This window comes from Halichoerus grypus, chromosome 7 (assembly GCF_964656455.1).
Source record: "Halichoerus grypus chromosome 7, mHalGry1.hap1.1, whole genome shotgun sequence".
Lineage (NCBI taxonomy): Eukaryota > Metazoa > Chordata > Mammalia > Carnivora > Phocidae > Halichoerus > Halichoerus grypus.
This window is the reverse complement of record NC_135718.1, coordinates 106483984-106504989: the sequence shown is the minus strand read 5'-3', so window position 1 is coordinate 106504989 and position 21006 is coordinate 106483984. Positions and strand designations below refer to the sequence as shown.

Genomic DNA, 21006 nt, shown 5'->3' with positions numbered 1-21006 from the left:
AACACATGTCTCCGGCCAAGTGAAGACCAATGAAGAGTGTGGTTGTTCTCCCAGAGAACCTACGATTTGCCTTGACCTTTTGTCTAGGAGACGGGGCTCCCTGCTGGAGGAAATGGTGTGGCTGGCGGGTCACAGCCACCTCCTGGTGGTCTGCAGCTCATGGCCCTTCCTTGAAGCTGGCCGGGCCAGGCGCCCGCCTCTCCCCTCTCCTGCTCAACTGAGTAGCCACAGTGCCCCATGGTACAGCTATGGGCAGCCCTGCACCCCACCCTCCTGCTTTTTGTGGCCTCCTCCTTTGTGACTGCTACAGCATATGTTTTATTAAAAGGGAAAGAGGAGGGGAGGCAAGAGGTTATGTACATGGGTATGCTCAAGAGTCTTAAGAATAAACATTTCCTGCTCAATGCTAAATGCCTCAGGGCTTTGGCATTCTGCGGTTCCTACTAAACCCCAATGGGGACATTTGGGTGGGGAAACTGGAAATGGAGGAAAATCAAGCCTCGTAGCAGATTCTGATTCTCAAATATGAGAAGATTTTCTCATGTTCTCTTGAAACTCGCCTGGTTTTCCCCCAATATCTTCATCCAAAATTTTTGATATAATGTTGATAAGCTGCCTGACCTTGAGCACTATTTTTCTCAGAACGTATGGATTAGGCTTGAGGGTGGGTGGGAGGCTAGGTGAATTTCAATGCCTAATGAGATGTCCACGGCCCACGAGTAGCTTCCTCCAGGCGGATACAGGCTTCAAGTAATCAACCCAGGTGTATGGTATTTCCAGGATGCAAATGGAGAAGTGACCCAGGGTAAACCCGAAACCTTAAAATTTCCAGCACTCTCAACTATGCTGCAGTTGGCATCTCTGTCAGCTGGAATCCCTTCTCCATTCCTTCCTCTCCAAGCAAATCCTACCCCATTCCCCATGGTGCAACTCCAATTCTCCCCCCTTGGCATACTGATAGCTTTTGTTATCTGAACAAATCAATCGTGGATTAATTAGGTCAGCCTCGTGAATCTTTTGTATTGAACTGCTGTTGAGACTCTCTGTTGTCATTCCTCTTTTCCCCAGAAGTCAACCTCTTTTCCTAACTAGACTGTAAGATCATTGAGGGCAAAGGCAAGATCTGCTAAGACTTTTATCCCTCCCAGCCCTTAGGTCAGGGTCAGAGGAAAAGCCCAACGTCACCGCAACCTCCCATTCCTGTAAAGCACAGAACAATTCAATGAAATCTTAGTTACTAAGATGAAACCATTTCTTAGGAGAAGTTGGTGGAGTCTGGGGTTGGTCCAAGAGTACTGAGCCCCAGACCCCAATCCATGGGACCCCAAGTACAGCAGTTCATCTTTCCAAGGTTCTCTGTCCTCTCTTTTCCAAGAAGGAGGCTAAAACAATTCCGGCTCCACTTCGTAGGGTAATCAATGACAAATGAGACAATAAACTGTGTGAGGATTAATTAGATAAGCTCCCTGAAATGCTCTCAGCCCATTGGAAAAGGATGCCATTATAAAATGTATACAAGGTCTTCTTATTTAAGGGAAAGAGTTGAATCGCCAAAAATGCACTGCACAGTGGGCAAAACAAAACATTAACCAGGAAACCTCGACACTAAGCATCCCAGTCAGCAGAAAGTGCCCACGCAGCTGTCTCAAGTCCCTCCAGATTACCTCTTGTTTGTGAGCTGGGCAGGGATTCTGGAGCGCCTTTCTTAGGTGACGCTCCCCGGTGGCCAGCCTGCGCCTTGGGAAAGACGATCAGAAGGAGTGGGTGACGCACGGATGTTCTCTGCCCTCTGGCCTTGCTCAGTAAACAACCTGTTAGTGGGCCAGAAGGGAACACCCAGAGGATGATCTTCCCCATCCTTGAGCCTGGCCCAGGGCTGCCTCAAGGATCCCTCCTCCCTCCCCAGTCCTGCCTCCCTCTCCCTCTTCCTGGTGCCCCCTCTCCACCCCCCCCCCCCACTGCAGTGCATATCACTCCATCCTGGGAGACAAAGCCAGCCCCAGTTTTTGGAGAGGAAGGAGAAGAAAGAGCCAAGGATGCTTCTGTCTTCTCCAGAGCTGCTGCCCAGCTGTCAAACCCTTTGGATCCAGCAACCCCCCAGCAGGGAAGACCATGGTCTGACATTGGCTTCCTTTCCCTCAAACATTGCACGGTCTCTGCTCTGCACCGACTCAGATCCCATCCCTCCTCACGAGAAGCAAAGCATGCATCCTTCCCCAGAGTAAGCAGCAGCTATGATATTGATAAGATTTCAGGATCGTTGTGGCAGCCTTGCTTGGTCATGTCCCCAGGGCTGCAAAGCAACTTACTGTGAGTGAGAGGGAACTCCGAAGGGTCCTGCTTTAAACAAATAACACACACACAACGGTGTGAAATCAAGAGGGAAAACACAAAAACTCCAGCATCACTTTGCTGTTGCCTGATGTCATCAGACTGCCCCCCAGGGGATTCTGCAAAATACTTTAGCGGCTTGGTGAATACTGGCATTATATGTGTTCTAGAGAACACGGTCAGAAAGAGGGTCCCTTCCGCAAGCACATGTCTGGAGAAGGACAGAGGCAGAAATATTTGACTTATAATAAGCCCTTTATCCTCCTGATTGGTCGACGCTGACATATAATTATTCCTGCTGAATAAGGCCCAGATTATCCAGCCATAAGCATCGCTTGTTATAATTGCCATCCTTTTAAGAAAACATTTGTTCCTGCTCAGGGCACCCGGCTCCCAGGGCTAGGAAGAGCACACACACAGCCCATGTTACAGCGCATTAGCTTGATTATTAGTTAATATTTGGCTTACGTCTATATACCCTGGATAAATATGTACCATGCAGAGGGACTGCTGGGTGAGAAGAAAACTCCTCTGGGCTGGAACAACAGCTCCCAAGTTCAAGCTCCTGCTAGGAAGGAACACTCCAGGGGCCTAGGCAGAGAGCTGCACATGCGTGGTCCTTTGGTCAGCAGCCTGCTTCCTGCATACAGCTGTGAGCACAGGCACACACATAAACACACACACACACACACACATACCACAGGCAGCATCGGACTGTGGACCCAGATGATCACAGAACCAGGGAGAGGGATCGCTGTAGAATCTCAGCCTGCCCCTCCTTCTCCCCAGTGTCTCCAGCGTGCTGCCAGGCTCAACTCAATCAATGGGGCTCTGCCACCACCCTGGGGAGCCTATTTGCAACCTACAGGGTTCACTCTTCAGAAATTTTTTTTCTTGGCTGCATGTGCCTGGGAGAAAGAAGACAGGCCTCTCCAGACATGCCACAGAGCTCTATAAGCATGTGAATATGGCTCTATGGACATGTGAATATGAATGTACCAGGTATCACCCCCTCAACTCTTGGGGGCCCTTCCCAAACACCGCAAACAGCCTCCAGTTCAGTCCTGCAGCCCCGGAGCGGGCAGAAGTCCTCGTCCTCTTCTGCAATTACCCAGCCCGATTGAATTTTCTGAGGCTAATGGGAGTTGCTCTAACTTTGAGGACTTAAACCAGGCAAAAGCAATATAGGTCAGGCAGAGTGCCCAAGCCGGGCGACACCAGGAGGCAATAACGGGGCGATCTCCCACTAAACCCCGAAGTCCACTGCTCAGCTCCACGAGACAGAAACTAAGAGGTGGGATCATCCCCTCTGCCTGCCACTGCCAGGTAGGTACCTGGGCAAGAGGGTTGCAGGAGCGCGAAACGATCCCCTTCCCAAGGGACACACCAGAGGACAACGAAAAGGGGAGAGGGAAATCTCACCCAAACCCTGCACTGTTACCTTGAATCCTTGCAAGAGCCCTCCTTGCAGTATCAGCTGCTCCCCAAACCTCCGCCGACTGGGAGGAGACTCCTAAAACATTCCAGGGTTTTGTGCAACATCTCCAGTGGCAGCCTTCCAAAGTTTTTACTTCATGACTGCTTGTGGCTCCTTCTCATCTGGGGAAACGCGAATGCCTCCCCCTGGGCGTGTGAGAGGGAGCGGAGGTCTCTTTTCAAATTCTCTTGCTCCCCGCTTTGCTGCTGCCGCCGCCGCCGCCGCCGCCGCCGTTAGACCACTTGCCTGCTGCCTTCCTGCTGGGAGGCGAGGGTCCCCGGCACCCAAAGCATGCTTGAAGTGGGGCTTCGGCGCCAGGCCGGGGCGCACGCGGGTGGGAGAGGGAAGGAAAGTGCAAAACCCAGATGGGGGAGTCCCCTGTCCCTCCACGGAAAAGACACCCAAGATCTTGCTTTCCTTCCAACTCTAAAGAGACTCACCCGCCCTCTCTCTCTCTCTCTCCCGAAATCAGTGCCTTGCACTTGGGCGAAGACAGTTCCTCCGGCTTCCCGGCTCTCCCAACTGCCTGCAGACCTGCCGGAGAGCTCGCACCTCTCCCGGCTGCCTGCAGACCTGCCCCCGAGCTCGCACCGTACTGCAGGTGCACGTCCCCGGGCAAGTGTTAACCGAGCTCAGCGGAGGCGCTGCCGGAGCAGCCGCGAGCAGCTTCCGAGGCAGGCGGGTTCCATCCCAGGGCTGCAGCCCGGCGCGTCCCTGCTCCGACTCCGCGCTCCGTACCTAAGCAGTGTCACCTGCAGACTCAGACACCAGATGAGTGTCTTAAGATAACAACGCTGCCCGGCCAGCCTCTCTCTTTCTTTCTTATGCACGTAGGTTGGAGCCAATGGGACACAGCGCCACACTCCCCACAGGTGCCCATTGGCTGGGCGGCTTGGCAGGGGGCGGGCTCGGAGTCTCACCGGCTGTCTCCTTTGGTTAGCTGGCAGGCTGGGGTACCCGCTCTGTTAACCCTCCCGGCTTTGCAGCAGGGACTTTTTGGTGTGGATTACGAAGCCTTGGATAAATTCACGGCTGGGGAGTTGGAGGGTGTAAGAAGACTGACGAACAGGAAGAAGCTGGGAGCTAATTACATTTTCTCCTAATCTTCCCGAGTTACAATAATCATTTGTCCCAGACCATTTTGTTTGCTTGCTTAACTAGAACTCCCAGAGATAGGGACCCATTTGAGCCATTTTCCTTCTAATTTGAGGTTTTATTCGGTTGTTTTGTGCATTTTAGCTTCTTGGTCTTGAATTGCTTAATTAGAAATGAGCCCCCAAGTGAGAAATACTTATATCACAGTGCACGCGCGCGCGCGCGCGCGCGCACACACACACACACACACACCCCAGAGATACAAGAGAGAGAGGAAAAAGATAGCAGGAACTCAGTAAGAAGAGGAGAGAGAGACTCTGAACAGCTAAATCAAGAAACGTTCTGTCCCCAAAACCAGGATTGTGAAGACAAAGGCATAGAGGAGAACTTCGGGTTTCTGGGGAGAGATTAAAGGGAAAAAATGTCCTGCTTCCGAAAAAGGGAATTGTTTTGCCTGTGGTGCTGTCCTTCTGTGTGTCTCTTTTTGCTTCAGTGTGTCTCTTTTTGCTTCAGTGTGTGTCAGGAAGAGGGACTGTTGATCTCCATTTGGTTTTTAAAGGAAGACTAGAGAAATCAGAACAGGACCAGCCTTGTTTCTGTGAAGCAGGTGCTGTTGCTGAGCCTGTGAATTGAGGGGTGGGGGGGGAGGAAAGATTAAGGAAAAACATTCTTAACTTTGGATCAAAGGGTGTGAAATATATTCTTAATGTCCTAATGAGGATGCACAGCTGAATTACGTCCAGCTAACTAACACACTACACTAAATTTGGGCAAGAGTACAGGAGAGTAATAGTTGAAGAAAAATCCAATCAACAGAAGAACTAGGGGCTAGAGCTGGCAAAGGAATTTGGGGAGTTCACACCAAGTTGTATGGTGGAGAAAACATGGAGAGAAGAAATGCACAGAAAGGGAGAGAAGTGTTTTGATTTAGCTTTCTTGAATGGAGAGCAAAATCAAAGATTATTTTGTAAAAACTAGAAAAAAAAAATAAAAGAAAGCAGAGGTTTAATGAATACCCAAGTAGTATACATCAGGATTAGCTAAAAAGCATTAAGGAGACAGATGTTCTGAATGAATGGGGAAAAATTAGAACTACTTCTCACATACACACCCTTAGCCCCACCCATCCATCACTTTCACCTCCTCTGTATCTTATTATACAGGTTTGACCTTCCTTCTTCATTCTGTAGGTGTGGAGTTCTAAGCCATGTTAAAAAAAATTAATGAGGTATCCTATACATTAAAAATTCCACAAGTGTACAGTTTGTTGAATTTTTGCCTATCTATGCATCCATGTAACCACTACCCACATCATTTCCAGCACCCCGGAAGCTCATCTGCCCTTCTCAGTCAAAATCCCCCACTCTTCAGAGACAGCCGCTATTTTGACTTCTATCATCAAAGATTAATGTTACCTGTTCTTGAAGTTCATAAATAGAATCTGAGCACGTACACACTTCTGTGTCTGCTTTCTTTTGCTTATCATTAGGTCTGTTGGATTCATCCATGTCACTGCATGTTTTTATTGCAGTGCAGTATTCCAGTGCATGACTATAAACCATTTTTCTATTTTCCTATTGATGCACTTTTGGATTTTTTTTTTTTTTTGGTCTATTCAAAGTAAACCTGCTATGAATGTTCTTGTATATTTCTCTGAGTGAACACATGCAATCATTTATCCTTGGTATATACCAAGGAGTGTAAATCATTTAATTTCCTTCTGGCTACCACAAGGAGGACAATCTCATGAAGGAGATTCTGAAGCCTACTTTCTATCTGAAATAATTGCATAAAGGGATAATGGCAAAGGCTACCACTACTGAACACCAACTCAATGCCCGAAATATGTCTGATCTTTTCCATATATAGGCTCATTTTCTTCTCACAACTACTCTATAAAGTATGTATAATTGTTTCTATTTTGCAAATTAAGAATCTCAAATACAAGACATGGTGGTAGGAAGTGGCCCTTGGCCTTGTAAGGTGGAGCATGCGTGTGTGTATAAGTGCTCCATGAGGGGGCAATGAGACAAGGATGTGATAGAAGGACCCACCCTGTAGATGAGGCTGGAGATGGGTCTGTGGAGATGAGACGACCTGGAGAACACAGAGCAGTGCTTCCCAGGTGGACAGAGTGGCATGGGAGGACTGGAAATGGGAAATGGGCTTTACTTTGATTGCAGTGTGTATGTGTGTTGTCAGGGGAGAGGGGATAGATTAGAGATAACAGAGCCTGCTATCTGACAGCATCTTAGTGAATATAAGTACTTGCACCTACCTGTGGCCTGTGGGGTGGGCAGAGATCGTGGACTCCATTTCACTGATGGGGATACTGAAGATAAGAATGGTCCAATCTCCAGGCGCCTGGGTAGCTCAGTTGGTTAAGAGTCTGACTCTTGACTTCGGTCCAGGTCATGATCTCAGGGTCTTGAGATCAAGCCCTGCGTGGGGCTCTGAGCTGGGTGTGGAGTCTACTTAAGATTCTCTCTCTCTCTCCCCTTCTCCTCCCCCCCTTCCCAAACATGTGTGCTCTCTCTCTCTCTCTCAAAAAAAAAAAGTCCAATCTCAATTTCAAATAAGCAAATTAAGGAGTTGAGACTTGCATCCAAACCTGTTATCATGTTGCCTATACACAAAGGTAATGATTGAGATGCATACAAATTTCTCCCAGTTCCATTTAAATGTAAAACATCACACATGGTACAGATGCTCTAGGTTCTGTGAACTTCAACCTTTCCCCCATCTCTAGGTATTTAATTCCCTAAGAGGAGGCCCTGTGACATTGTATCTGTGTTTACAGGAATCCTGTGCCCTGGCAATATAGGACCTCTTTTTATCTGTATGGTTCTTTTGTCTGATCTTCTTATAGAGAAAGAGGTCTATAAAGGCTTGAGACAACAACTTCCAACTATTTCCAAATCAATATACATTTTTCAATGACCATTTAATCTATGCACTTTTCCTTTTAAATGTGAATAAGAAAGCATGTAAAAATGACTATAGATAGGCAAGGAATACTAGATATTGACTTATTAGAAAATCAACCTCAAATGGTTTACTCGGGTTTTCTAGAATGACTCAACAACTTCAGAAAATTAAAGATTTCAAAGTAATTGCAGATTATATGCTACTCAAAAACAGGAGAAACATATGGTCGGTACCCAAATGTTTACCGAATGAATGACTGTGATCCATAAATTCTGATGATAATCCATGGGTGCACCTAAATGTACCATAACTGTGCAGTGGAAAGAGCATTAGGCAAAGAAGTTTTGTTTAGGTCTTAGCTCCACCCCTTCTTAGCATATTGATCTTGGGTAAATCACCTCACTCTTTCACTGGCCTTAATTTCGTCATCTGTAAAATGAGAGATTGGACTCATAGATGATCTGGTAGTCACGTGACATTTCTTGCATTCTACGATTAAGTGTGTTTTCCTGTCATCTTCTCTAATCTTTCAAAGATAAACTTTGCATAACTAAGTTTAATACTGCTTTTTATGCTAGGGAGAGTAGGAAAAGAAGTTTCTTGTGGTCTTTCTCTCCTTCAGTACCTCCTAGGGGAATAATGAAAATAAGAATGAGTTTTAGGAAGGTCATCAGCTTATAAAACTTTTTTGCAGTAGTTTACAATGTTCCATGGTAATCTGCCTCTGGGTTAGTTCTCAGGTACACCAGATTCAAAAGACAACTTGTAATAAAGCATTTTTTGTTCTCTTCTTCATAGTAAACAGGTCTTTCATTCCTTAAATATGGCTCATTTTCTCTGTTTCCATCCATCAACTAGAGTAACCTTGTGAAATATATGGAAAAGTGTTTTTTTTTTCTTTTAAAGGACATATATTCACATATGCTGATAAATTTAACACCAGGTACCACAAGAATGAAATTGTTTCTAAAATGGGGGGAGCGGTCCTCTGGACACCTGGGTGGCTCAGTTGGTGAAGTGTCTGCCTTCGGCTCAGGTCATGACACCAGACCTGAGGATCCTGGGTCCTGGGATGGAGTCCTTGCTCATCAGGGAGTCTGCTTCTCCCTCTTTCTGCTCTGCCTGCCGTTCCCCTTGCTTGTGCTCTCTCTCTCTGACAAATAAATAAAATCTTTAAAAAATAATAAATAAAATAAAATAAAATGGGGGGTCCTCTTTGGAAAGTGTAGTGCATTAAGTTCTTAAGAGAGTAGGAACTACCTGTATGAGACTTACAGCACCTACCATTTAAATCAGCATTGAATAAACCACGTTGGAAGGGCAAACTTTTAAATAAGTTATTGGTTATCACGGGAGAGAAAGTTCAGTAAAACATCAGATTCCAGCACACACAAACCACTTTTCTACCGTGGTTTATTGCATATTGTCATCCTTTTGTTAAGGCAACACTGCCCAGCACTAGTGGAAACAAAACTTATATGGTTATTGTTGCTATCTACTCTGATCTACTTCTCATGGGGCTGGAACGGACTTGGCCCATACCCAAGGATACTCTTATTCCTTTCCAATTTGTTAGGGGTGCTTAGATACTTCAGGGTTCCCCCCCACACATTTTCTTCCAGCTCTGTTATATTTACTGGATTTTCTAAAATTAAAGGCTCAACATTTCTTCCAGCTAGTTTTACTTTTTCTGTTAATTATAGCTTTCCCCACGTCATCTTTATATTGGTTACCTTTGATAACATTTGTAACAGAAATGAAACAAAGAGCAGAAACAAGTTGCCAATAAAACTTCTGATCTCCTGCTTCACTGTACACCGTGCACTGGCTTTGTTTTGCTGTTCACATCTACCTCTTGAGCCACCTATATCTACAAGCCAAATACTTCCTCTAAATATTTCTGCAAAGTTAGTGCTGAGTAAAAATATATACATCCATTTTTCTCAGCACCCGTTTCTCCAACACACGTATGCAAAACTAGTGGGTAAAAAAGACAAGAATGGGACCACCTAAGCCACAAAAGAATGGGGGGCTCATTTGCAAATAGAGAGACCCCCCACACCTGCTCTCAGGAAGCGCCTTTTAAGGTGTGTGCGCCTGTGTGCCCTTCCCAAGCCATCTGGATGATGATGCGAGAGGAAAGATTTTGCATTGCAAAGACCGATTTTTAAAAAATGCTGTGCAGGTAGTTCCTAGCCAAGAGCGTGCTCATGCCGGGGGAGGCGAAGGAGGAGAAAGGCGGCAGCACCGGCAGCCTGCTGGGGGCTGACCTGATTCCCTAGAATCCTCAGCTCCCTTCCTTTCTCCTCCGACGTCCTTCCTTCCCTTCTCTCCTCCTTCCCCCCCTTCCTTTCCCCAGCGAAGCAGCTGCGAGGAACAAAGAACGCGGGCGCTCCGGGAAGCAGCGCGCAAGCCCCGCGCACTGCGCGCGGCGTCTGGCTCCTCGGAGCGGGGCTCTCCCGGCTCCACGTCCCTCCGCAGCCTCCCCCGCCTCCCGCGCTCGCTCGCTCCCGCCCGCTCGCCGCCTCCCCCACTTTCGCGGCGCCGGAGGAAGGCGGCCGGGGCTCAAGATGGCTTTAGCCGGGCTCTGCGCCCTGCTCGCCTGCTGCTGGGGGCCGGCGGCGGTGCTGGCCACGGCCGCCGGCGACGTGGACCCATCCAAGGAGCTGGAGTGCAAGCTCAAGAGCATCACGGTGTCGGCGCTGCCCTTCCTGCGCGAGAACGACCTGAGCATCATGCACAGCCCCTCGGCCTCCGAGCCCAAGCTCCTCTTCTCGGTGCGCAACGACTTCCCGGGAGAAATGGTCGTGGTGGACGACCTGGAAAACACAGAGCTGCCCTACTTCGTGCTGGGTGAGTCCCGGGGGAGGTCGAGGCGGCCCGGCGCCCCCACCCCCCACCCCGGCTCGCTCCACACACCCACTCGCCGCCGACCTCCCTTCCCCCACTCCTGTCGCCCAGGATCCGCCCCACGCCCAGCCCGCCCTCCACACCCACCTGCCGGCCGGCGCCTCGGTGCCCCCGACTTCTTCCCACATCCGACATGGATGCGGGGCCCTCGACCTCCCAGCCGCCCTGCCCCACAGGAGCAGGTTGCAGGAGCCCCTCTGAAACCTTTCCCGGCCTTGACCTCTCCGCTTTCCTTCAGGAGCACATTGACAGAACACTTGTCTGCGACCAGCTCAACTCCCATAAGCCCTTCTCCCCACTCCCTGGCACATGCCCCGTTCTTTGCTTCACACCCCCTGGACACCCACTCCCACAGCATTTCCTGGGGGAGTTGGAAACAGGTATCCTGCCCTCCCCGTGGCAGGCATGTGCAGGCCACATTGCACCGGCTGGATCTCTAACCTGCACTCTTGGAGAGGGCTCTGTATCTCTCACCAGGTGACTGGCACTTAGTCACAACACTCAAGTTTTCTCTCCTCTTGGTGTCCATCCTACCTTCACACTTACATGCAACAATGTCCTCAACCAGCCACCTCCACATGCCCAGGTCACATCAAGATGCCTTGGATAAAGAAAGCATCCAACTGTAGTCTGTTCCTGTTGGTATCTTCTTTGTTCCCAGTGCTACCTTAGGTAGGCAAAGGCATTCCTGCACACAGAATGGTCTCCCTGGCTAAGAGGCTCCCGTTCAGTTCCTTTTGTTTGTTTACATTTCTCTCTCAGTACCCCTCTACTCATTTTCTTAGGCCACAAAACTCCTTCAGATCCTGGAACCTTCTAATCCAACTCTCTTCTCACTGCCAGGCTGCAAAGATACTGTGGTGCTCCTGCTCCAGCCTCTTGCAAAGCAGGACAGGTTCATGTGACTCCGTTAACCAAAATTTCCCTCACTTTTCCCTGTGCAGAGGTCTCTCTCCCTGCTGTGCGTGCCCACCGTGCAATCCATTTCTTTAGTGATGCTGTACATCATCCTTATTTTGCCCATGAGAGAATTCAAAGATAATCCAATTCATAGTTACTCTCTAGATCCAAAAACTGACAAACAATGGAACTGTCCAGGAGGCGAATGTTTCATCTACTTAATGTCCTGCCAACTGGAGTTCACTTTGTAGGAACATGGCTTCCTGATGGCCATACATAGGGTTGAGCCACATGTGGAATGTCCTATAACACCTCCCTGGTGCTCTTTATTCACAAGAGATCTCTTCACATTGCAAACATTAAGAAGTGGGTGAGTAAACCCCTACTCTCCGATCCCTGTGGAAAAGTGATTTCAAAAATTGCCTGGTCCTTTGAAAAGTTGGTTTGCAATTCCTGGAGTGCGGCTTAGTTGCCCCTGTTAAGTCCAGCCTGCACACTTGATGGCATTACTTATTTTTGCATTAAAAACATACCAATGACATAATAAAACTGGGGGCTGGCTGGGAATGGGGACACTGTGGATATGTGGCTCATTAAAATGTACAATTGCTGGGTTATTCAGTGGATGCAAATTTTGCATGGAAGTCATGCTGATGTGCAAGTACAATCTGTTCGTCATAATATACAAGAAGGAGTATAGGGAATTACATGCTTCTAAAGAGCCTGTTTGGGGCTCTACACGTTGTGTTTACTGTGCACAAGGAGGGCTGTGTGTGGTGCATGAGAAAAAGGGAAGTGAGACTAGCAGGTCTTCAAAATCCCACTTCCTTTTTTGCAGCATCCCAAAGCCGGGGCCTGAAGCCATGATGTGCCTGCTAGGATCCCATGTGCACAGCAAAAGACCAGATGTTAAAGAATGGGGTTTCTGCACCTCTGTGCAAAGCTGCCCACTGCAGCACCCTGCTGGAGTTGCTATGGTAACCTCCTGCAACTTGGCATTTACATACAGGAACAGACACACTCTCACTTCAGGGCCAGATGCATTTCCTAAATGCATTGATTGTGTCCTTGGCACCCCCCCTCTCCCCCAGTCAATGGGGGCGTGTTCAGACCCAGTATTCCCAGGGGGAATAGGAGTCACTATCAGCTTGGGTGGGGAAGTGGAACTAGGCAGAAAGGGACTGTCCAAGTTCATGGAGGGTAGACTCAAGTGTATAGTTGCTCTCCAAGTTAAGTTTTGTGATCGTGGATTCTGTCACTTGTGGCCAGTAGTAAGGGCTGTAGTGACTTTGGTTTAGAGTTTTCCCTACTCTTATCTCTGGAACTTAGTTTGCTGAAGCCATCCCTGGGAGGAATATGAATCCACCAGTCGTGGGAAGTCATTGATCATTTACTTGCTCAGCACTCATAGGTACTCTTAGGATAGAGAAGTTAGAAAAATTAAAGGCCCCTGCCCTCGGGTTCTCTCTCGTCAGTGGAAACACAGACTGAAATACTCGGAGGAGTTGTAAGTAATAATGCTTGAGTGTGTGGTATGGATGGTAAGGGGTGTAGGAATGCTGAGGAAGGAAGGAACAACTTGCATAGCAAGAGTAGACTCCATAGATGACATGGGCTTGACTAGGGCCCTTGACCCAAATCAGGTCCTATGGTTTCCTTTTGTCTTCAGGATCAAGTCCCCTAACTTCAGTGAGGCAAACAGGGGTCTTACCCTTCTGACTACAGCCAACTTTTCTAGCCTCATATCCCTGCAAGCCTGCCGTAGCCTTTCAGGATTCTTTCAAGACATTGCACATGCTGTTCCCTCCACCTAGAATGCTCTTTTCCCCTTCTCCACTTGGCAGCCATCTATTCTTCCTCCTAAACTCTGCACACCTATCACGTCTCTATGAAGCCTTCCCTCTCCTCCCAAGGCAGAGAAGTTTATCCCACTCCTGTGCTCTTTGTGTGGATTTAAAAAAAATCAAAACACAAATGAACGGAATTAAAGATGGATTCGCTTTGGTGTGGCCTAGGTAAGGTGAAGCCATTTGAAGTCACGGAACGAAGATAAGCAATCGGTGGTGGTGAGAGTGAATATGTGATGGTGTGCCGTGCATATGGTGCAGTACAGAGATCGGCCTCATGGTAGAAGAGTGGTCAGTACGGTGCCTGGCTCTGTAGAGTGGAGCATGGTTCTCTACTTAGAAGCCAGGCAGTGGAGGCTGACTTGACATAGAAAGCCATGAAGCCTGACTCCCAGACCTCAGCCATCAGTCCTGGCAGGTTTGCTTGTAGGATAATCCTGCGGGGTGGTGGAGGGAGTGGTGGTATCTTCTGCCCTCTTAAGTGAGTTTGCAAACTGTGTGCAAGGGCCATATGAGACTTTCAGTTGTGCTTTGTTTGGCTACATGTAATTTTAAAATGTTTTGAATTTGAATGTTTTCAGTCAAGGCCTGCCGTCTTGAGATTGTCATACTTCCCTTTTCTTTATGGTATTTCTCTGACAACTCTAAGCTGGATAATCTAAACCTGCTTTCAGAAGTGTTGCAAAACACTACAATATCCCAAAATAATGGCAATGTCTAATTTAAGATATTTAAATTCGTAGATCTGGGGACCAAAAAGAAGAGGCTATAAAAGCAACCACAGGTGTTTTTTTTTTGGCGGGGGGGGTCTTAGGGATTGTAATCCAGGAGGCACAGAGTCCATGGAAAAAGAAAATAATCTCAAATTGCAAGCAGAGGGTACAGGTTTATAAAAGCAAAACCCACAAGGTTAGAGAACTTGTTCTGAAAGAATTGTGGTTGGTGCTGACAGAGTTAAACTGGAGACTACAGGATTGGCTATTTTGCTAACAGGTGTTAAATTGGATTTCAGTCCAAAGTAGAAGATGTGTTCCAGGAGGTGGTGGAGTTGCAATTGACAAGTCGTAATTGATGAGATCAAAAGTTTATGGCTGTTCTGGAGAATTGAAACAGAAGTGCATAGGCCCTGCTTCCTCAATGTCCTCCCCACCCTATTTTGAACAGACTCTCTTAGCAATGTTTCACTTTGGGATTTTCCTTTATTAAAAGGCTTTATTCCCCTCTCAGGAGAATATAAAAGGTTTCCTAATTTGCCAATGAAAACTTCATATCTCAACTAAAACTTTGTATCTCAGCTTTCAAAATAGTAGACATTCTTGCTTTAGAGGCGTATTTGATTTTGAGACAATTGGTTAACCTGAAATGTAGCTTCTGCATTGAAGTGTGGTTTCCTGGGCTGTGAACAGAACAGATTTATCAGATTCACTACTATTTGAAAGGGATGCTCCTCTGTTTCAGACCCAACTCTGGAGCTTGTGCATGTGTAAAACTCAGTGAAGGAAGCTGTTTCTCTTGAGCTGGGGTGTTTAGTTTTAGCTATCATGGCTTTTGATTGAAGAAGGTGCTCCTGAAGATAAATCAATCAGCCTGCAGAGATGTAGTGAGTTCCCACATGCAAGGTGGTGTTTAAACACTCTGGAGCAGTCCAGTGTGGTGGTTAAAAGAACAGGCTTTGAAGACCGATCTAGGGTCAACTCCTTCCTGGCTTTCCACTTATTCCAGCAGAGGAGAAAAGTAGGATCAGAGAGGTTAAATAATTTACTCAGGATCCCATAGCTAATAATTGATGGATCCATCACTCGAACTCAAGTCAATGTAACATTTAAACCTTTCTCTTCATTACTATTTTATGCCTTAAAATTGTTTAAAATCCATTCTTTTTCATGGTTGGATGAAAGAAGCCCCGGCAATGGTTAGAATAGGGAAAGTACACTAACCTAGTTTGTACAGAAGAATCCTTTATGATTTCTATGTAAATGCCTTTTGGATATCCTTACCCATTGAGTGATTTCTCACACAAGGCTTTAATGCAGAAGAGAGTGAACTTCATCAAGAAATATTTGCCTGAGTAGGTGTTCTTACCTAAGCAGAATTGGGGGATTCTTATTTATAGAGTCCAGGTGTGGATAGCCGTGTTGCTTGGTGTGTTATGGCACCCACAGTCATGGTGACCAATGTGGGATACATGTCCAGGGCTCTTCTTAGAAAGACCCCACAGAAATGCAAAGTGGGAATCCCAGAAGAAGGCTCTGCTGTTAAATGGAGCCCTCCAGAAGTTGCTGTGGTTTTGGCTCCTTGTCCAAGGCCACTGCCTTTTGTATTAAGTGGCCTTGTGCTTAGAATCCACTGTCAGAGCCCAGTGGAGCCGCTTGAACAGCATTTTCTGAATTTTTAAATTGGCTTCTGGTGTAATTAATACTGGGCATAATTTTCTACCTTTCTACAAAAGGTGAGCTTTTGCCTAATACGAAACAGCCCTAATTTTTTTTCACACGTCTCTCCATCCCCCATTTGAGAAGAAACCTTAAAATTTGTTTCTTTTCCTTCCTTTTACTCTCTGCTATGGTGAGCTGCTTAGGTTAACAGGAAACAGATTTGCATAGAGTGGCAGCCCATCCAAGACACAGAGGATGAATGGCAGCAATCTTAAAGTAGGGTCTTCTATGCTTACACAACTCATAGTAGCAGAATGCACTAATTTATAGTATTGAGAGGTTTATTATTTACTGTTTTTCTACAGAAATGTAGATTTTTACATCAAAGTCATTTTGAATGCAAGAGTGATGAATTTTACACTTCAAATGCTCTTCTAAATATAGTGATAGGTTTGAATTCAAGTCATTGAAGTTTTTGAAGGAAAAATAAAATACAAGCTTAATTTCTTTATTTTTCTTTGTGGAGCAAGGATTGAGGTCTTGTTTTATGGAAAAAAAATATATATATACATATATATGTGTGTGTATATATATATATGTGTGTGTGTGTGTATATATATATATATATATATATATATATATGGTTTTTTAGGAATGTAATTAAACCCAAAAGGCTAGTAGTTTCTCAGATTAAGGCCAGTTTATGGGAACAGAACTTGGCATCCTTTCAGCAGGAACATGCTGAGTCTATATTCTCCACTTTTACACCAAGTTCAAATATATGCACACAGATGGCAGAACAAGCTCTATTTTGAGCGAGTTAATCTCTCAGGACAAGTTAAAGCCTATGATAATTTCTAATGTACCACAATTTGGCGTCTATCATCATATTTTTATTATAAATGTGTAATAGTTATTATTTTATTTTTTAATCACATATAATTTAAAACTTTGAGAAAACAAAATGAAGTGCCTCTATCGATTCCTGGGTTTCCAACACAATTTGTACAAATTAAATTGATGCTGATGGTAATCCAGATTGATGTGAGACAACTTTTATAAAGCAGTTTGGTATTACACAGTAAAGATGACAACATGCATGCCTCACAACCCAGTGATTCCCCTTTTAGGGATTTAGTACACAGAAATTTTTATATGCATATTGTTAACCTTAAAATTAAAAGGTATTTTACCAGCAAAAATGGGTTTATTTGGGGAGGGCAGAGAATTGCAGTTGAGGACGTACAAACTCTGGCAAAACCATAGGCAAGTCTAGCAAATGAAGGAGGGGGATGTTATTTTATAGAGAAGAAGGAAGATGTTGGGAGAGGTTGTTTTGAATTAAAGTCCATTGGAAAAAGCAAGAATTCAGGGTGATGATAATTTGTCATCAGCTGAGTTGCAGGGCTAGTTGACTTCTTGTAGAAGATTCAGTGTGCATCTTTTCCTGGGTCCTGTAATTGATCATTCTTTCCTAGGGATGATTCTTCTGTTGGGGTTTGTAACTGACAATTCTCCCTGTGATTGACATTGAGTGGTAGGGTACCCCCTTCTAGCCTCCCTGCTTCACTTTGGTAAGGTTTCCCTTTACTAATTTTTACAATGCACGTGTAGTAGCAGTGTTAGTCATAGCAAAACTTGGAAACAACCCAACGTCCATTAACAGGAAGCTGGAAGTATAGGAGATGTTACAGTCATCCCCTGGAATGTTATCCAGCCATGAGAATCAATGAGTTACAGCCACATATACCAACATGGATACATCTCATAATGGTAATGTTAAGTGAAGACAAACAGCTAGCTGAAAAATACATACAGCACAGTTTCATTTATATAAAATTCAAAATAACAACACATTGTTTGAGGATATGTAAAGATGTAAATTTTTTATGAAAAGCAAAGAAACAACACAAAATAAAGGATGGGTGTTACCTCTGGTGGAAAGGGAAGATAATGGAAGGGGGAGGGAAGGAAGAGGGGCTTCTGACATTCTGGCTGTATTTCATTTTTGTTTTTCTTCCTTTTCTTTTTTTAAATAAATTTAGTTTTTTTATAACAGTTTTAGATTTACAGAAAAATTGCAAAGATAGTACAGCGTTCTCATACCCTACACCCATTTTCTCCTGTTATTAACATCTTATGTTGGTATGATACATTTATTACAATTAAAGAACCAATATTGATATATTACTATTAACTAAAGTCCATCCTTTATTTAGATTTCCTTAGACGTTACCTTGAGTCATCAAGTCTCCTTAGACTTGTAGACTTGTAGTCTCCTTAGACTCCTCTTGGCTATGGTAGTTTTTCGGACTTGTTTTTGATGATCTCAACAGTTTATGAGAAGTATTGGTCAGGTATTTTGCAGGATGTCCCTCAACTGGAATTTGTTTGTTTTCCTCATGATGAGATTGGGGCTATGAGTTTGGGGGAGGAGTGCATTTTCATCACATGTCAAGGGCACATTTGGTCAATATGACTTAGCATTGTTGCTGTTGATCCTGATCACTGGCTGAAGTAGAATTTGTTAGATTTTCCACCATAAGTTACTCTCTTTTTCCCTTTCCATGCTGTAATCTTTGAAGGAAGTCATTATGTATAGTCTATACTAAGAAGACAGGGAGTTATGGTCCACTATTTAGAGAGTGGAATATCCACATAAATTATTTTGAATCATTGTACATGAGACAGTTGTCTCTTATCTCTTATTAATGTATTTATTTAATCATTTATTTATATCATATGGACTCACAAATACTTATTTTATACTTCGGGTTATAATCCAATACTACTTTATTGATTTTGTTGCTAATGGGGAGCTCTTTCTGTTGGCTTCTGTGTCCCTTTGACATACCCTCATCAATGTGGGTGTTTGTTTTGGTTTTGGTTTTTGCACATTTTGTTACTTTCTATCATTTCCTGCTCCAGCTCATTTTGTATATTGCCTACCCACCGTGCCCCCAGAGTTCTAGAATCAGCTCTTTCTCCGATTAGCCCTGATTCTTTTCATTGGAGAATGGTATTAGAAACCCAGATCTGGGCACTGTGTATATTTATTTATACTGGGGTGTTGCTGCTTCTAGGGTCTCTCAGCTGACAGAGCAAGGAAATACATATGTGTGTATACGAACTCATATGTACATCCATATCTATAAATATTTCTAGAAGTAGCCATCTGTATCTTATTAAGCTAAGCATGGGTTCATGCTGATGTATCTGGCTCTAATCCATTATCTAATTATCGTGATCTAATTCATTATCTAATCCATGGATCATTCTGGCCTCCTCCCTTTGTTCACCCCATCCAGCAGTGAGAAATCTGGTTCTCACTATCTTCCATACACTTATTTAATTGTTTAATTCCACTATACATCTATAACAGTATCAGAATTGCTTACCCATACCCCAGTGGGGAAAAACTTGATCAATTAGAGTACAGTTCTTACATACAGCATCTTTCGTCTTTAGTCTTAAAAGACCAACCAGAGTTACTTAGGTCAGCACCCCCCTCCCCCCACAGTGAGGTTGTTTCATACATCTTTGATACAGTTAGTATTTTGTCTCATTCTGCATTCCATCCTAGGATCACCCAGCCTCCTAAATGATTTTTCTTGTAATTTGCACACATTAAGATTGGCTCTTTGTTTTCAAAAGTTCTGTGGGTTTTTAACAAATGAAATGCATAGTGTCAAATATCTACAATTATAGCATCATGCAGAATAGTTTTACTGCCCTACAAAATCCCTTGCCCTTCCCCTATTTACCCTTCCCCTCATTACATCCAAACTCTGGCAACCGTAGATCTTTACCGTGGCCACAGTTCTGCCTTTTTTTAGAATGTTATATAATTAGCATCATACAGTATGTACCCTTTTCAGACTTCGCCTCTTTTCACCTAGCATTATGCATTTAAGATTCATCCATATCTCTTTCTTTTTTTTTTTTGGCTTGATAGCTCATTCATTTTTATTGCTGAATAATATTCCATTGTATGAATATACCACAGTTTATCCATTCACCTGTTGAAGAACATTTGGTTTTCTTCCAGTTTTTGGCAATTATGAATAAAAGTGCCATAAATATTAGCATATGGGTTTTTGTGTGCTCTCTTTTTGTTTTGTTTATGTAATTTCAGTGCAGAGGTTTGAGTTAATCATACTCCTCCATTCACAATACATTTTATCATAGGCCTATGAAAACCCTCCTCCTTCCAGTGGTTCATGTATTTGGCTGTTTGTTTCTCTTTACCGCTACTCCCAGTTCCCACCTACCCTTCCCCATAGGCAAGCACTCTAATTTCCCTAATGTTTATCTTTTTAAGGGGGTATGTATTCTTGCAAAACGTGAATAGTTTTGTGTTCATGTATTTTTAACTTAACTAAATGGTGATACAATACAGCATACTGATTCTTCCTCTTTTCAGTCAGCACTATATTTTTAAGACCTACTCATGTTACTAGGTACAAATAAAGCCCAACACTGTCCAACCGAGCTTTCTGTAATAATGATAATGTTCTACTTCTGCCTTATGCAGTATGGTAGGCCCTAGCCCCATGTGACTCTTCAGCACTTGAAATGTAGCTAGTGCAAATGAAGAGCTGAATTTTTTACTTTTAAAAAAAATTTAACTAATTTGCATTTAAGTAACCGCATGTGGCTGGTGGCTGCCATATTGAATAGTCCGTATGTCTAACATTTCCATCATTGTTGCAGAAAGGTTTATTGGATAGTACAGGTGTAGCCCATTGGTTCTGATTGCTGCAGAGCGCTCCATGATCGGCATCCACCACATTTACCAACCTTTTCAGTGATGGATACCAGGTCACCTCCAGCTCCTCATCACTATAAATAATGCTGCAATTATCATCTTTGTGCATATTTCCTTGGGGACTGTTGTTAAAATTTCTCTGGGATATATAAGCAGGAGTAGAACTGCTGCTTCATAAAGATTATCTATATTTATTTTGACTAATACTGTCAAATTGTGCTCAGAATGGCTGTACTAGTCTGCATGCTCATCAGCAGTATTTGAACGTTACTATACCCCAGTATCCCCACCAACACTTGTCTTCATTCAGTGTTCTCTTATTTGTCAGTTTTCTAAGTGTGAAGTGATATCTCATTGTTATTTCATATTTTCAGA

General features: G+C 44.5%; 2 protein-coding genes across 4 annotated transcripts in view; one reads left to right on the top strand and one right to left on the bottom strand.

Annotated features, from left to right (window-relative positions):
* Nucleotides 1-4617, bottom strand: part of BRINP2 (BMP/retinoic acid inducible neural specific 2) — a 104909-nt gene extending 100292 nt beyond the window's left edge. Inside the window, exon 1 of the mRNA XM_036066944.2 lies at nt 3773-4617. The gene's annotated coding sequence lies outside the window, so the exon portion shown is untranslated. The remainder of the gene's footprint in view (nt 1-3772) is intronic.
* Nucleotides 4618-10356: 5739 nt separating this feature from the next.
* Nucleotides 10357-21006, top strand: part of ASTN1 (astrotactin 1) — a 302019-nt gene continuing 291369 nt past the window's right edge. For 2 of the 3 annotated variants that reach the window (XM_078078004.1, XM_078078003.1), the window contains exon 1: nt 10358-10684. In XM_078078004.1, the coding sequence (XP_077934130.1) occupies nt 10402-10684 (283 nt within the window). In that variant the 5' untranslated portion in view covers nt 10358-10401. Of the gene's footprint in view, nt 10685-21006 lie in introns of all 3 variants that reach the window. The other variant, XM_078078005.1, reaches the window with a different exon arrangement.